This window comes from Trachymyrmex cornetzi, unplaced genomic scaffold, assembly GCF_001594075.2.
Source record: "Trachymyrmex cornetzi isolate Tcor2-1 unplaced genomic scaffold, Tcor1.1 scaffold56, whole genome shotgun sequence".
In the NCBI taxonomy this organism is placed as follows: domain Eukaryota; kingdom Metazoa; phylum Arthropoda; class Insecta; order Hymenoptera; family Formicidae; genus Trachymyrmex; species Trachymyrmex cornetzi.
The window spans coordinates 2,427,849-2,446,502 of record NW_017299871.1 but is presented as its reverse complement, the minus strand read 5'-3'; the positions used below and the strand labels follow the sequence as shown (position 1 = coordinate 2,446,502).

General features: G+C 32.5%; 1 protein-coding gene across 2 annotated transcripts in view; it reads left to right on the top strand.

The window, feature by feature from the left end:
• Positions 1 to 18,654, top strand: part of Mp (collagen XV/XVIII-type protein multiplexin) — a 300,206-nt gene that overhangs the window by 273,219 nt on the left and 8,333 nt on the right. Inside the window, exons 6-10 of one of the 2 annotated variants that reach the window (XM_018515009.1) lie at positions 518 to 601; positions 7,624 to 7,705; positions 8,735 to 8,829; positions 9,800 to 9,976; positions 10,337 to 10,534. In XM_018515009.1, coding sequence (XP_018370511.1) covers positions 518 to 601; positions 7,624 to 7,705; positions 8,735 to 8,829; positions 9,800 to 9,976; positions 10,337 to 10,534 — 636 coding nt within the window. The remainder of the gene's footprint in view (positions 1 to 517; positions 602 to 7,623; positions 7,706 to 8,734; positions 8,830 to 9,799; positions 9,977 to 10,336; positions 10,535 to 18,654) is intronic. The other variant, XM_018515011.1, reaches the window with a different exon arrangement.

Sequence of the window (18,654 nt, the reverse complement as noted above, 5' to 3'; positions counted from 1 at the left end):
ATATATATATACATATATTAGAAAATTGGAATTACTGTGTGCAGATTAATTTATTCTTTTTTAATATATTATACATTTAGATGATTAATTAATTACTTCATTTGAAGGTAGTTCATAGTTCACTTAAACAGAATGGTTAATACCTGTTTTTTAAGAATAAAAGTCATCTAAGTTTTGATTTCAAAACTAATTTGCTTAAACGTATTTGCATAAATTAATATATTTCAATATTATTATTTTTTCTGAAATTTTTACATCAGAAGAACCAAATACAATTTTAATTTTAGAATTTTTCACGTGATTATAATTACTCTAGAAAGTAAGATTGAATCATCGCAAAAAATATGATAATCTCATTTTTCATCGTGATTTATTAAAACTAACCTTAAGCAAGCTTTTAATGGATTTCTCCATTATTTATATATTTTTAGCAAGCGATATTGCGCATATTACATCGAAGAATACTGAGCGAATCGATAATTTATTATTCATTTATTAATTCCACGTGTTTTTATAGTTTTCAGCAGATGAAGAGTTCGCTTCTGGTGATTACGATGTCAGTTTAATCGACGGTTCCGGCGACGCTGAATACTTAAATAAGGTAGACGATTGCCGCAAATTGGGCTTCGCTAAATTGATTGGAAAAACATGCAATTATAATCCACTGTATTTATTGCTCAAACACTAACTAATAAACGCTAATATGAAGCTTGGGTTATTCACTAACTGGTTTAAAACTTCTCATGCATGGACACCGCTACGCTGTAAAAAACTTTTTTAAACGAGAAAGTAACATAATTTAAATGTCATAATTTGTATTAATGATATATAAATTATACACAATGTTTAGATTCTCTAATATACAGCAAGTATCTTCTAAATTATAAAAAAATTGTGAATATATTTCAAAACTTGATTTCCTCTTTATTCTCTACACTTTTTTAAGCACTTTAAGAAAATTAACAAAGATTACACTGTGATTACATGTATATATAGTAATTTAACATATAATTTTGTCTCTTGAAGTTCTTGAAAAAACTATTCTCTAAATAAAAGAAGAAAGAGATGCTCGTTATCGTAATTATTTTTTACAAATATCATCAATTACAGATCAGTTACTCAAGTAATAGACAACACAACATTATCTACATTGAATTATTCATACAGGATGATGTATAATCCTGTTTTATGACCATAATCATAAATTATGATCTCATTTTTAAATTTAAAATATAATCTGGTTTTCATTCTATTAAATTAATGTAATTAGATTAACATATTATAATATTTCTTAAGTACTTACTATCCAATTCAATTATGGAGGATAATTAATAAAATAATTACTTTATCCCTATATATTTACATCCCTTATAATAATTCAATTTATAGATTATTGATTTTATTCACTAATAACATTCACATTATGGTTTATACCTCTCAAATTAACTAATCCTCATAATGGAATAAAGTTTTAATGAGAACTTCCTTAAAAGTTATCGACCATTAAGAGAAAGCCGGAAAAGAAGAGGAAAAGAGGTGGGAGGGAACGAGAAATTAGGTTACGTGGATAATCTCGTAAATACTGAGAAGATAATCTCGAAAATTCTGTTAGGATTTCGCATTGGTAACTTTGCTTACCCGAAATGTCCTGTCGCCACTCCATCTTTGCCATCCACTCACTGTCATTACAAAGTTGGACGTGATCCGAATGAAATTTAGCCATAATCTGAAACAATGCGCGTATAAATTATATCAAGCTAAGTACACCTTTAAAAAAAACGCGCAACTCCCGCAAACATCGCAGTAATATCCGGAGTCTTACAGTAAGTAAACAAGGTTTAGTTACTTAGCTCATATTCTAAGTCACGTGTACCGATTCATGTAATCTATTACAAGCAGATTAATTTCAAGGCTCTTGTTTGTTCACTCAACCACTATTATCTCAGACTGTCATGTCAGAAGTGAGAAAATACGTAATAAAAATTCTTGCAAAATATAGATATTAATATATATAAAAATGTTTATACAAACAATAAGACAAGACAATTGATAGAACTGCTTATACAATAAAATATACCAAACTCTTCCTTTTGTTAATAATCATATATCTAGAAATGAATTATATGCATAACCAAAAACGAAATAAGCTGTCGATTTAATAATATATATAGAAATAAATATGATTTAATTTCCCCCAAAACAAGAAGATAATTCGGTATATTTTATAGGTCTAGTCTATCGATTGCAAATATTGTTTTATTGAAAAATATTTCTATACAAATATAATATATTTATCGTGTATTTGTATCTGACGTTATAATCTGAGACAGTAGTGGACAGTAAGTAAACAAGAACTTCAAGGAAATCAATTTTAAGAAAGTTTTTCTTCGAGGAGCTAAAAGGTTTTTTTAATAAAAGCGGTTTTTCGAAAACAATTTTCAAAAATCAATTCAATCTTGGCTTTTTCGATAATTCATTAGTGACATTTCTAAACTCTGCAAAACTCGCGTATGACGCAATTGACGCAAATGTAAATTACACGCACGAACATACCGAAAAGAAGAACTATCTCTGATATACTCCTGGGAACGAAACGCGGGTCAGCAGGTTAACTTCCGGCAAATTGCAGCGATGCGTCTAATATACCGTGTAAAGAAATAGAGATAAAGAGAGACAGACAGACAGGCAGACAAGATACTCGCCTTTCCCCCACTAAATTCGGCAATGAATCGACTACGATCAGTTATATATTAGATATATATGTATATATATATATATACATATATGCACATACACACATACACACACGTCATCTTCCGTCTTTCCATAAGTTGAACAAATAGTTTGTGTCAGAACGACTGGTGATCCGTATAAGATCAATAGCATTTTGATGAACTCGTTTTTGACCCAGTTTTCGATGCTTTTACCGTTTGCTGAATTCATTAGGTCAACAAGATTTATGTACATACGTATACCACGATATCTCGTCCACCGGAAATGATTGCCAATTTCAATTCTACTTAGACACGAAAAGATCGAAAATTTATTATATCCTCTTTAACCGATTTCTTTTTCTTCTATAATATATCAATGTGCAATAATGAATCTATACATATAATATGGTCGACAGGCAATTGTATTGATTTTAAGCAAAATGTGAGCATTTACTTAAATAGCTTATACATATTTAATTTACTAATTTAATTTTCGTTCTGATTTTGTCTTAAATCGATTTTATATCCAAAATTTTATCAGCACACTTAAAAATTTAAAACTACTAAAAATTAAAATATTCCTTAGTAATATTAAATACTATCTATAATATTATAAGCATTATACCGCGTTCCCACAAGACATGAACCATAAAACGTGAATGTGTATTTATATTTAGCAATTTTATAGATTACACGAAAATTTTCTCATTTTATCTTAATTGTTTTTTAAAAATATATCTACTTCTTACTAAAATAATTTTTTATTCAGATCCTAAGTTATCACCAAATTTTTCGTATTACTTTTAAATATATGTACAATATAGAATAATTTTGTCGTTACTTCTTTATTTTGTTAACAAACTGTGTAAAACTGGGTATACACTTAGCGAACAAACACTGAACGAACAGCGAATGCGAATATTCGGACATTCCTATTTGTGTTTGTAAACTGTTTATTTCTGTTCTTGATTTCATCGAGAACGAGCATTCAATCAGATTCATTAGCCGATATTCGTGATCGATTCTTACATTTAAGATTGTCTTAAATACAGTCTTAAGATGTCAGAGGGCTGTATTTGCATCTTAAGACATTACTTAAGACAGTTTTAAAATAAAAACGGACTATGAATACCGTCTGTCAGTGTGCACTGCATATAACATGAATTTGTGCGACATTCGTGCAACAAATAACAATAACTTTCACGTTTCCTTCATTTATACGTGTATATCCAGCTTAATATATCCTCAAATATGCCGAGAAATAAAAAAAGGTTGAAAAACGCTGGTGATATTTCGAGTTAAGAAAAGTCCGTTGGGACCGCGTTTAATGGTACAGATGTATAGTTTTTCAAGAAATACTAGATACTTATTTCACTGCTTATTGTTAGTAACCGAGCAGGAAGCAATGTTCGATACCATAACATCTAACGATCAACTCTCTCCGTGAATTGATCCAACGTTTATCCAGTCCGACTGCAAAAGTTCACGAGATACATCGAACAAATAATGGTAAATGCGTATTCTTATGATAGCAATCCCGCATCATCCCGAATCCTTCGCAGAATCTTCCCGCTCGTCCGGAAATTCAGTCGAAGTTCAGCCGCATCGGACTCGCTCGCGCACAGGGGAAGCTTTTCTTAGCTCGCGAAGAAGAGCGGAATTTATTTCACCCGTGAAATCCTACTCTCGCGGAAAGCCCCGGAAATGTACGGTGGCGGGATGCAAAGACGCGATCGTGCATGGGAGAGCTGATCAGAGTATGTACCGGGTGAACGATTTTGAGGATAACGCCCGGAGCGATGCTACGTGTATACCTGCGATCGTGCGGCAGGTGTTATGGAAACCGAATCGTTTCCCTTAGTTATATCTCTGTACGCGTATGTACGTGCAGTGGATGCGTGCACGTCCGCGTAATTTTACCATCATCGTGAGTTTATATAGAGGGAAGGGAAGGGAGGGGGGCGATAGAAAAAAAGCACGAATTAAACATGACGAGCGCCGCGTAGCAACTGGCTGAAACTGAAACTTCTCTCTCGCCAAAACTGAAAATCCCGCCCGTATTCCCAGTACGCACGTTTTCGTCGGTCGCGATGTAAACCCCCGTGTGTGCGCACGTCGAAATACATATAATTATTCAAACTACACCGACCGCACGCCGTAAATCTCACGTAGTATAGTCGGGCGGATATCGAAATAGCACGTAAGAATTGCAGATTATTATTGTTATTATGTACGCTATAAATTCTGACAAAGTCGGATGAATACAAAAGTGAGATAATAACGATCGATTAACAGCCTGGAGGTATCTTTTGTGCAAATGTTACGATATAATAACACAATTGCGTTCTGTAGGTCTTCATTGTATAACGTATTATAACATTTATTTACGAGTTATTGTCATTTTATTTTCTAAATTCTCATTATACGAATGCATTGTATTTGTAAATAACTGTTATGCCCTTAATAACAAATGGTCCTAATTTAAATGCAAAATTATAAATTTACCATAGCGTGAAATAAGCGAAACGTATATATAATAAATGTAACTTACATACGAATAGATACTGAGATTCCTTTTGTTATTCGATACTATGCGTTATTGAAGTAGCACGACAGATGCGACAAATGTATTTTTTGTTCGCGCGTGTATGTTTGTAGTGTTTGAATACGCAATGTAACTAAAAACATACGTGAAAAAATGTTTACAAAATTCTCAATAAAAAATCAAAATCTTTTATAACGAAAAATACTACCTGCTACGAAGTTTCCTTTTATTAAATTGTTTTAAAAAATATTGAATTGTACAATAGAAAAAAATATTAATTTGTGATAAATATTAATTTGGAGATATTAAATTGCTGGGGCTTGTACAGGTCATACTGCATGAACGGTTACGAATAACTTCATTTAAAATAATCGAATCGAGCCTTTGAAAAATGAATTATATCACGAACTGTCACCATTTTTAGAAATGAAATATATAACGCGTTCTTTTTTTACGCTAGCAAAAAGAAATAAATATCATGCTTTTCTGCTTTAGAATTACATACATATTCTATGTGTTATATAGATTTTTATACCTATATCTATAACACACACATGTATGAAATATGTTTACAGGATGTTCCACCTAACTGATCATCTCTTATAATTTTGCTGAGTAAGATCGAATTAAAAATATATTCAGATAAAAGTTGTATAACATAAAGGAGCACAAATAATGGTAAATTTAATTTTTAAAAAAATCACTTTTTCAAGGACATATAAATGTTATCGCCATTTTTTAAAATAAAATTATGACTTTTTTACATAATATGATTCCTCTAATTATTCTGCATATAAAAGTATTAAGATAGAAATATCGAAGTCAATACTGTATGAGATATTTTGTACTTCATTCTGGCACATTTTGACATAAAATATAAACCTTAATCTTACTGTTATTTATTATTTTTATAAAATATAAAATATTTCGTAAATTATTTTTTTATATTTCTATTTTAATATTTTTGTACAAGGAAGATCGGGACGCCCATAAGTCATGGATTATTGATTGCTTAGAGTAATCCAAAGTATTTAGATTAATATAACTGATATTGTATAAACAAATTAAGCATACAAATAATGTAGATTATAATAAAGCTATTTATATATGATTCATTTTAAACATCATACTGTGTTAAATTTTTTTAATTTTGTAATAACTAGACCATTCGTTCATATTCTCACATTGTTTATGTAATGATTGAAAGTTTATTGGAAAAATGCTATTATTCTATAAATGCACAAATTCTATAAATATGCGCAGAAGGTAAGGTATTATAAAATCTCATAAAACAATAACACAATCGAATATTCTAATATTTAATAATATTTTGTATATTAATATTTCCCCAAGTAAGAAAATATGAATAAATCGGGAATATGGGTGGTATATTGGAGCAAATTTAACAGATTTCAGATAACGGAAATAGGAAATGATATAGTTTTTGTAATAACGTAAGAACGCGTTCCGATCGCCGAAAAATCCTGACCGGACGTCGACTCAGTTCGATAAAGCGCCGTCGTTACCGATAATTATCGGAAAACACTTAGGGCTGGTGTCATGTGTGCTAACCATACTGCCTGATTGGCTTGGAACTTCATTAATCACCGTCACTGCTTGATGTATTATTCGCTTTTAGCGTACAAGACAGGTCCGGTATCACGTCTGAGGAACTTTACTTGGACATTGCATTGTTCACAACTGGCGCGCATGTGATCATTTATACTACTGACTAACAATTTGCGATGGCAGTTATGACAGTTGGAACACGATAAAACATAAGAACAATAATTGCGCATCTCCTAAGATTATCTCATTTCGTATACATTAGTAACATTAAATTTTATTGCATACATTAAGTTCTGTCCTTTTATTGTGTCTCAGTTTTTAGAACCTATCTTGTAAATAATACAATTCCAGATCGATTTTAATTCTTGTCCTCCATCATAACACAATCAATATCATCTGCAGTAAAAAATAAATCCCGTTATATTGTGCAAATTTCAACAATATTTAAATGAACAATTGGCAAATATTTGTCGTCCCTTCGCGAAACTAATCGAAAACAGTCGACACACATTCCCGCGCGTGTCGCTTCAACAGAGTGATTTAATATATACCTGCAATTTGCATTTAAAATAACTAATCGGTAAGCGATCGATAAACCGACCGCTGCTTCGCTATTCACGTCGCAACTAAGTACTGTAAATAAAAAGTACACGCTGTTTACTCGCACGCCTGCACCGAATCCTGAATTAGCAATCGACGGCAACTACAACGACGTTGATAATCGTCCTATTATGTATCGTTAACGAGATGACGCAATTCGATCTTTTATCGGTTCTGCTTATGATACATTTTCAGATCAGCCGAGATGCGGATGAAGACAAAAGCGAGGAAAGTAACCCGCCGCCATTCATCACGCCCCCGCCTCCGAATCCAGATTGTGAGTAGACCATCAAATAGATAATAGATAAGAAATACGCAGTAACGATTTTTTAACCGCTTATATATAAAGTATATAGATATAACGCTTTATCATTAAATCTCGTTCTAACAAATTAGAAGACGTCTACTCGATATGATGTCATATATGTAATTGAGAACGTGAAAGAAATAACTAATTCATGAAATAACCCATCTCTGTTGTCTCTTAAAATAATTCAAATCAATTAAAATCATTTTGCTCCGATTTAATTAAATGATTGATACTGCTAATTTAATATTTCCATTTTTCCCCTTTTATTACATTACTAATGTACATTTATCTGTTTTTACAAGACTTTCATTCTTTTGAGAAATGTATAAATCGAATTGTTTTTTTATGATCCAGGTTACTACAAATTAATTCGCTTTTATTTTTTCATTATTTAATCATTTCGCTTTTATATTTTTCAATCAAACGATTGAAACTGCTAAATCGATATTTCCATTTTCCGTCGTTTATTACACTTGATATGTGTATTTATTGTTGTTACAAGATTTTCATTCGTTTTATAATAAGAAATGTAAATCAAATTATTTTTTCTCGATTTTAAATATATTTTTTATTATCTCTTTTGTCATGCTCGCGACATTTATCTAATTTATTGCGGGGATATTCAAAAATTTTAACTATCTATAAAAGATCAATATATTGTATCAGTATTTTGGGACAGTTTTAGTCTGACAGTTTTCCAATTAATCAATATACCAAAACATCAATATCTTCTCTCTCTCTTTTTTTTTTATCCGATTCGACATCCCTAGCTTAGCAAAGATAGGACAGCGCGTTAAAAATCGTTTATTAATTTCGCTATAGTCGACGTCGATGCGCAACGTCGACTTCAGAGATATCGCGTCGAAGAAACGATGATAAAATATGAAGCAAACTTTTTTAATCTACTTTTCGCGCGCATAAATCACCATGGCGTGTCAAAACAGAGAACGACGAAGTTGCGTGGACTTACGACGGCGCGTATTCGTTCTTTTTCAGATAAAGGTCCGAAAGGTGAAAAGGGTGACAAAGGGGACAAGGGCGAGAGCGTCAGAGGTCCTCCAGGACCTCCTGGTCCGCCTGGTCGCGACGAGGTGAGTGCATTATTCAATCAACGAATTTTTTTTTACGGACTAATTCCACGATGAATTGTCCTAAAAACGATTTTTATTTCTTGTGCTTTTTCCAATAATGCTTAAATCAATACAGTTGAATAATTAATAATGATTAAATTAATATTGGTTAAAATTATTATCATAATTAGAATAACTTATTAAGAAGTTATTTCAATTGATGAGAACAATATAATTATTTTATTTTATTGCAGTTATTATATCGTGGCCCTTTATTTTATAATTATTATACACAAATGTGTGTTCCCGTTTGCAATAAAACACAAAAGAATATTTCAATATATAGCGAATTACTTATAATAACATAATATACCTGCATCATTGCAATTGAAACATAAAAATTATGCTTTATCTTATTTCAAAACGTATTAAAAATATTATATATGCATGAAATTATTCGTGAACTTATTTATTAAATTATATTATTCCGAGTATTATACTAGTTAGCTATTCATATATCTCGTATATATCACAGTGTAAGTTTTCATTACTCGGGGAAAATGTCTGTGCTTCCTGTAGGTGTAGATATCTCGTTACATTAACTATAAAGACCGCGATCGCGTCCGCAGATCCGTGCACAGGTACGATATTGAAGATGGCCTGAATACGCCTGAATCCGGGATCACTCATTTATCTTGTTATTCGCGTGAGTCAATTTAGCATCGACACCAGAGAACCGGCGCCTGTCGCATGTAACACTGATTACATCAAAGCCGCTTTCACGGCGCTTACTATCTTCCGTTGTTATTGGTACGCTGTTATTGGTGTACATGCGTATTTGCTTTTAGACACCGTCGGAACTTGATTGTATCGCTTTATTCATTATTGCAACTAATAGTTTGCTAATATTTGGTTGTTAACGTTATTATAACTGATTCTGGTAGAGCGGTAACAAATGCAACAGCGACGTTAAATACATTGATATTTCAAGGATTGGCTAATGAAGATACCACAGGGACCACCTGGTCAGAAGGGAGACCCCGGCACTTGCACCTGCAACGCCACGGCCTTAATGTCTTCCTTTACGATGCCAAAGATGATACAAGGGCCAAAAGGCGAGCCAGGAGTACCCGGACAAGAAGGCAAACAGGGCTTAATGGGTCTCACGGTAATGATTCTCATTCTCATGATTCTAGCAATAAGATTTAACGATAACGCTAAAAGTGACATATATTTAAGATACTTATGACTAATTTTATTTAATATAACATCTTTGTACATAGCAAAAGACATCTAATAATATAGCGAATATTAAAATACAATTGTAAAAAGTAAATTTTATAAATCATTAGTTTGAACTATAGAATTTCTCAAGTTCTCTTTCAATTTTTTTTCAAAATTTAATTTTTTTCAGTTTAAAACCATACATATCACTTTTGGTGCTGCAGTTAAATTCGTTAAAAGGACAATACCGTTAAACATATACCTGATAATATTGAATTATGCTTAATTAACGTGATGATTTCAGGGTGCGGCAGGACCGCCAGGGGAAAGAGGACTGCATGGCCCATCCGGGGCTAAAGGTGACAAGGGTGATATTGGAATAGCGGGACCGGAAGGTTCTCAAGGTCAGAAGGGCGAGCCGGGTCGAGATGGAATACCCGGTGAAAAGGGTGCGCAAGGTCCGCCGGGGCCGCCTGGAAAAGGGGAATTTTCTGGCTATGACGTAAGTAGATTGCAACGCTTGAATATGATCTATCATGCTGAGGGCGAAAGCCAAGTTAAAATATTTTCTCCGGCGCTTTCTATGCGACTTGCATTCACTATTTCTACTTATCCTCGCGAGACTTTCTTTATATTCGCTATTTTCGCGACGACAAATAAAAATTTCCCTGAGATTTGTATTTACTTTCTATTATTATTAATTATTATCAATGGCTACGCTATTGTAACAGAAAAGGATATGACGATACAGTTGTCTTTCTCAACAATTCTCTTCATACCTTTATTAAATAAGAAATTGCATTTCTTCAACAAAATGACTATGGATGACATAATGCTGATTATACAATGCTTTTTTATGTGTGAATTATTTAATAATATAACTATACATTTAAAATAATAGTGGATAACTATTGTAATAGAATTAAAAATACAATACATTCTATTATCGTCAAATGGAAAGCTGGAAGAAAAGGCAGGATGTTTGTCTAAATGGTTTCTGCTGGATATAACAGCGATATGAAAACGAAGATCGGACGAATGGAGAGATAATGTTAACGAAAGGGATATGACATTGACAAATTGGCTAGAGAAGCACATTTATTGTGTACGATACACGATTACTGACGAAGTAGCGGAAATTCAGGCGCGCCCGACCGTACAAGTCATTCCTATAATAAGTAGATAAGTATCTCCATTCAAGAAATTTTCATTATCCTCGTATGAATCTAGCTCAGTCGTATTATTCGCTATTTTCCCGAAACGGACACGCGGCAACGAGAAACTCAGAGGGAAATGGAGGGTCATATCTTCTCTCACGGAATCGTCGAGTATTATCAAAAGTATGCTATTTAAACATCGCGTTCGACGCCATCCACTGTATATTAACTCAGCAAATTATCCCAGTTAACCATTTTTGCCTTATTATTTGTAACTATCATTATATGAAAACTACTTGAACAAATATTTAATATTTGTTAAAATAAAAAGAAATGGACTGGTATCATTTTAAGTAAACTTTTCTCAAGACAAACTGTTTCTGTATGATGAGAATTGTTTGTGTTACGAATAATTCTATTATTTGAGCTATTTATTTGAAAAAATAGACAATTTAAATTTTGAAATACTATGAATTAAAGCTCCTGTTTACTCACCACAGATTGACATAAAAGTGAAAAATACAATAAAAATTCTTGCAAACTATACTTAAATACAATATTTTTTAATAAAATAATATTTGCAATCGATAGAATAAATTTACAAAATGCATCGAAAACTATATTCTCATTTTGGAGGGAAACTCAATCCTATTTTTTTATATTATTATTAATTTGACAATTTGTCATATTTGTAGACATAGTTGATTTATTTTTGTTTATGCATAATTAATTTCCATATTATATGATTATTTATTAAATAATGAAAGGAGAGTTCAATATATTTTACAAGTCAGTTCTATTGATCGTAAATGCTATTTTATTGAAAATTATAATAATATTTCCATATTAAGATATTTTGCAAAAATTTTTATTGTGTATTTTCTCAGCTCGGACATCATAATCTAAGGTATATGATAGTGAACAAGAGTTTTAAATCCAAAAGTGACGCAACGTGACACTTATTACACCTTTTACAATTACATTCTTGTCATTAAATATAAAAGACGAAGTTAGATTATCAAAATTATGCTATAAAGATATTTATAGCATTAATCGTATAAGGATGTTAGAGCAGGCGATCCAATTTATATCTAGTTATTTTTTGAGATAGCGAAGTATTATTACTATATTATCCATGATATCGCGTTCCAAAGTGCATGAAAATGCACGCGAAGGTATATCCCTAAGCCACCGTTGGGCCACGTCGCAGTGTACGGCTCCCCGTGCTACCGCTTTTACGTGTACCGAAACGACAACTACAGCGATCCTGTTCCCACTCGCGATCCGACAAGAAATTCGTTGAATGGGAATAGAACGCGTATCGCTCCGCGGGGAATAAGAAACTGTGCACGTAATAACGGTCGACCTGTAAGTCCGATCCTCAGCCTCCTCCCTTTTCTCGTTCGTGTTTCCCGTTGAGCACTCTCTCTCCTCTCTCTCTCTCTTTCTCTGAGTCTCTCCCTTTCCATTGAGGTCTATTCTTAAAAACACAGCGAATCTCACTGGATTTTTGCCAGCATACGAAAAATGATCCCGAATCGCGTTGACAGGCCTGCGATATTAAAACGATGTACCTACAGCACACAGCAATACATCTGCATATGTACGATATTAACGATGGTAAAAGTTTTAGCGTATGTATGAACGAATGTAGTTTCGGGGGACGCTACCCATAAACACGAAAAATTCCCTCTTCCCATTTTCCCCGATAAATAAACTCTTTTTCCCGCCCGACCTTGTAACGAAGTATAGTTACAATGTTTCCGACTTTCTCTATAATGGTACCCACGTTTCAATTGTTTCAAAGAGTAAAAAAACTCGGCTGATAACGGAAAAATGAAAAGACCAGTGTATGCTAAAAATGAAAGAAATTATAACGTAATTATTTTTATTATTATATTTGTTATTATCATATTAACTACAAACATGATATAGGTATCTACAAAACAAAATATAGATATTGCTCATTAAATAACTTTATTATTTTATTCATCGCGCTAAGATATTCGTAAATTCTTTTTAATTTTACTTTCTTTACTTTTTCAGTAATTCTATTATAAGCTATATTCTATTATAGCCTTGGTTATATAAGTATAAAACGCCTTTAAAAATTGATATAAGCATTTTATATTTAATGAAAAATAAATTAAAAAGTTTTATTAAAAAATAAATAAAAATAAATAAATATAAACACAAATGAATAAAATAAATATTTATTTTTATAACAATATTAATATTTTGTTAGTTTTCCTTTGCCTTTTATTACCGCCAATATTCTTTTAAGAAAATAAATTTAAAATGCTTTATATTTGGGCAAGGGATTGTACATTTACAATGATTTGATTATCTTTTTCAATGTTTTCGATTTCCCGACTTGCAATAATTTCTTGGAGCAAACATCGATTTTGGCAACGCTCGGATAGCGCATGGAACGAGCTAAATCTACTTAAGATTGATATTCCACGCTGTCAAAGTCAGCGGTAGTGGTTCAATTCCTGAAACCCGTTTCTGGCCACGGGAGAGAAAAGAAATCTCCGCGCTGTCGCGGGGACGTAACGATCCTGTCGCACCTCAAACCGTCAATTTACCTCCGGAGATGCGGTCGTTTTTCACCTTGTTCTCTCTTGTTACGCGGTTTTCGCGACGGAAAACGCAACGACGTCGTCGCAGAAATATAGTGGCGAGCAGCGTGGCAGAACGGAGGGCATCATCGCTATCGAACCGAATCGCTCAGCTTTATCAACGACACAAACCCGTGACGCGGATGCACCCGCATATCGCTGAAAGATCAGCGCGGTGACGCGATATTTATCCTACCCTCATACCCTCATACCTTCTGCGAAGATGTAAAAAATGAAAGGGCGAAAAAAGAGAGAGAGAGAAAGAACGCAGTCCCGCACAGTACGGTTTTCTGTTTCCATGCCGGTGGCACGCTTCCAAATGTTACACCATCGGAAAAAAGGCCGAACTGACCTAGCCTGATGTAATTGTTGAGACGTCGCAACGGAAGAAAATCTCGTTACTCTCGGAACTGAAAGCGTGGAAAACATTGAGAGCTTTCTGCTGCTGCAATCTTACTCGAGATAATAATCCATTGTAGGTTTATTTATGTATATATTTGAATTTTACCCACGCATTATAATAAATGAACCCGATAAATGTCATTAATGTAACATTATAATTCTTCGATTAAATTTTATCGCTTGCTGTGAGCGTCAACTTGATCCATTTGATACTATATGACAATTTCGAGTTTTATTAATCTTTATTAATCTAACGAGAGATGATATAGGCATGATGAATCGGTAGAATGCTCTCCAAGAACAATTTTATACTTGATTCTGATTTAAATTAATCTTAGAAATGGATATTAATATTGGATAATAAATATTGTATTTCTCCTTTGAATACTTTAAAGTTATATTGAATAAGAGCAAAAATTCTGATTTAATATTAAAACTCAAGCAGTAATTTAGTATAAAAAATTTGAAGTTTATCGTTTAAAAAGGATCTTAAAGTTTAAAATCTCCACTTTCGAGAGATCACTAAGTTTTTTGAATTTCTAAGAGTTCGGTCATATTTACGTATAGAAAACTACGAGTTAAACAAAATAGAAAATTTTTGTCTCACTTTGTGAGCATGTCACGTTTCCAAAAAATATTTGCAATAATGTTCAACTGTCTAACATAAAAGTTTAGTCCTACAAAATCGTTTTTTTTTTATATTTCTAAAACATTTTTTGTTATTTTTGTTACCTTTGTTATATTATTTAAGTTGTCCGTATTAAATAAAAAGAACATTTTAACTCTGATCATTCATAACTCCGTTGAAAGTCATCGCATCGCAATTTAAAAAACAAATTCTTAAAGCTGAAACTTTGCTCTATCGATTAGTATGATAACCAATTTGAGTAAAATATTGAATCCTAAACTTGCATGAACATTTTTTTAAATCGAGCACGAACTTTTGTAATCACCCAATACATGGAAAAAATTTCACTTGTCGCGCTTGTATATGTAGGTTCTTTCTTATAAAGAATTGAGCACGTTACAGAAGAATGAAAAGAATGATTACTTTGCGAATTCGATTATACCGTCTATCGTGCAATATATTCTGGCATTGTGATTAGGCGGCAATATCGATGATTCAAGCAACCATAAAAGAGACATGCGATTTTACGATATAACAAAATGGTAAGTAGCTTTACTTAGTAAAGCTCAAAGAAAATCACAAATTGCGACTGCAATACAATAACCTATATCGCAGAATATACATACATGCCGTTAAATTAGGACAATCTGTGAAATACAATAGAACTGCGTCGCTATATAACTAATGCCTGTTAGCACCGGATGCACGTCATTAATAAATATTCTCAAGAAGGGAACAGTGTCAAAATTATAATATTCATGACTGATGAAAAGCAGCGCCCTAAAGCGCTGCTCGCATGTAACGCTCTTGGGCACGTATTAGAAAATTATTTGGAATGGAGTTCCGATCGAAATTGATTCTATTTTCCCTAGAAAACACAATAGAAATCTAGGGAATAATTGAACGTTTTCGACTGCAGAATCCATTCTGTATATAATTCCAACCATACCTAATATACGTTTCCTGTTCACTCATTACTACTATCTTATATTATAACGTTAGAAACGAGAAAACATAATAAAATTTCTTGTAAATTATGTTTGACTAGAAATATTTTTTAATAAAACAGCATTCGTGCAATCGATAGAAGATAGAATAGTTTTATAAAATATATCGAAAACTATATATTTTCTTAATTCGAAAATCTAATTTCGAGGAGAAATTAAATCATATTTATTTCTATATATTATTAATTTTGTTTGTCGTAGCTGTAAATATAACTTATTTCATTTTTGATCACATAATTTATTTCCAGATATATGATTATTTATTAATTAATGAAATAAAAAAAAAATTTCCAAATCGGTTCAATTGAATGTAAATATTGTTTTATTGAAACGAATTTCCAGATTAATATATTTTACAAGAATTTTTATTGTGTATTTTCTCACTTCTGACGTTACAATCTGAAATAGAGTGGTGAGTTAACAGGAGTCTTTATCTTCTCGAAAAAGGCCGTTTATTTATTCTTCATCAAATATATTTATACAATATTTCGTTCCACGAAAACTAACCGTATGAGAAATGTCTAAATTAAATTAAAATTTAATCATATCATGTATATTTGACATAGATATTCTATTTATATTCTTATATATAAACTAAAATCTTTAATAATAATAAATTCGTTGCTTGATACAGAATCGACTTTTATTTAATAAAGACGTTCGTATATACTTCACTTTTCAAATAATAAGAAATTAAAATATCGCGATATTCTTTAAAAGAACTTATATAAATTATTTCAAATTAGTCCAAATTACTTAATAAACACTAAAAATATACCTATTATAGATTCTAGATTTACCTCTATAAATACAATAATATTTTAACTAAAGTACTTCATTGTACATAATATTTTAGTTTTGATCGGTATTTTTGTATCACTTTAAATTAGAAAACCTCTAGTCAGAGTCTGAACACGGAGACAAATAAGTATGGCGGCAATATTTCGTTCTTTATTGCAAAGTATATAGAAAAGCGCTTATGATAAAAGCGCGTACAACACATGAACGTCCAAACCGAATCCAGCCATAAAGTACCACAAACTATTATTCATAAAAATATATATTACCTATAACAAAATATCTCGTCACTAAACAAGATATAATAATAAAAATTTTTATCATTTTACAAGAAAAATGATAGTTGTGCGTCCAGTTGTAATGTTTGGCCATATTTGTTTAGTTCAAGATTGCCCTATCAGGAAAAAGTTGAGAGTGATCAGAATCCGACTAGTGGACCTTTACTTCAAATAATAACGTATTTCGAATTTTCTTTAGATTATTTCCACAATATTACGTAATAAGAAATATCAACCAATCGATTTGATTTACAAATAGTTTGATCACTGCTTGACTAATCGTGAGGACGTAGAATTCAAATGAGCCAGTTTAGAATACGAATACGTATCTAAACAAGGCCTAAATGTTTCACAGCAGGCTCAGAGACCAATCTTGTCGTCGGGATAGTTCATGCAAAGACAGATACCCGTGCGCACATGCATACAGCAACGGTTATCTTACGTGACCCCGCCTCGCACCTCGGTCCTTCCTCGAATGTGCGAGAGCCCGATTTCCCCGGGGAATACAGAAACCAATTTCTAGGCTGCCTACTGCATGTGTCGGCTAGGTGTACGCCAGGTAGGAAGGAAGGCAGACTTGGAGATGCGCGGGTGTTGCGTCCCGGAAGGTAGTTGAAGACGGGCCAATAATACTCGATTCAGATGTTCGCGCGTTTCGATGTGTACATGTGTGCAAGCCGCCGCGCCCGCGCCGATCGGTTCGGCAGATGTTCCCCAGCGCGAGCGATCGCGCAGACTGGAATTTGAATGAACAGAACCGGGTAGAAGAGAAAATTCGGAAATTGTATTAAGGCCACGCCACAATGTATTACCGCCAGAGAACTGCTTTAAAGTAGAAGCGGATTTATAGGTACATGCTGTATATACGCGGTAGGAAGAATTCAGTGTGAATAAAAGTGCCATTGAATTTCAATAGAAAGATACGGGATGAGTTGTCTAATTTTACGATTTGAAGAGAGAGGGAGAGAGAGGGAGGGGGAGAGAGAGAGAGAGAGAGAGAAAGAGATTTGAATAAATTTCACTGCGAATAAGACCCGTTAAATATTAATTGGATAAATGTGCAAATAGCCAATACTATGCATATATTATATACAATATCAATGTGAAATATTAATGAATTGCAAAGCGTGCCGTTGATTGAACCAAATAATATCATTATTGTTATTAATATATTTCGGTGTTAAAACAATAAAGCTATTTATGACGAAATAAGATGGATGCGTAAATAATTCTTATAATTTTTTATTTAAAAAAAAAGAACTATATGTATGCCGATATATAAGTAGTTGAATATAAGAAATGGAGAAGTGTATCAATAGCGTTGCTCTATCAATAGCCGAAGAAGTCTAAAAGTTTCAAACCATTTGTGAGAAGTTCTGAATGGATATGACCAGTTATGAAACGAACGATGGCATTGATATATAGATATAAAGAAATCGCAGCGACATGATTTACAGCGAAACGCCGTACTAATGCGAAACAGAAAATAATCGCCTCACGGACTGTAGAAGAAAATATTAAAAAGAAGAGCTTGAAAGTATCAAATATTTTCTGTATCAACATTCGTTCGATTTAAAGATCTGCGTATTGAATATCATGAATTACGTGATAATTCAGTGCAAAGAAAAATAATAATTAATCTTTTCTCGCACAGAATTTATTTTAAACGTGAGATATCTGTAAAGAATACAGAGTATTAATTTATAATTTTTTCCTCGATTGAAAAAAAAA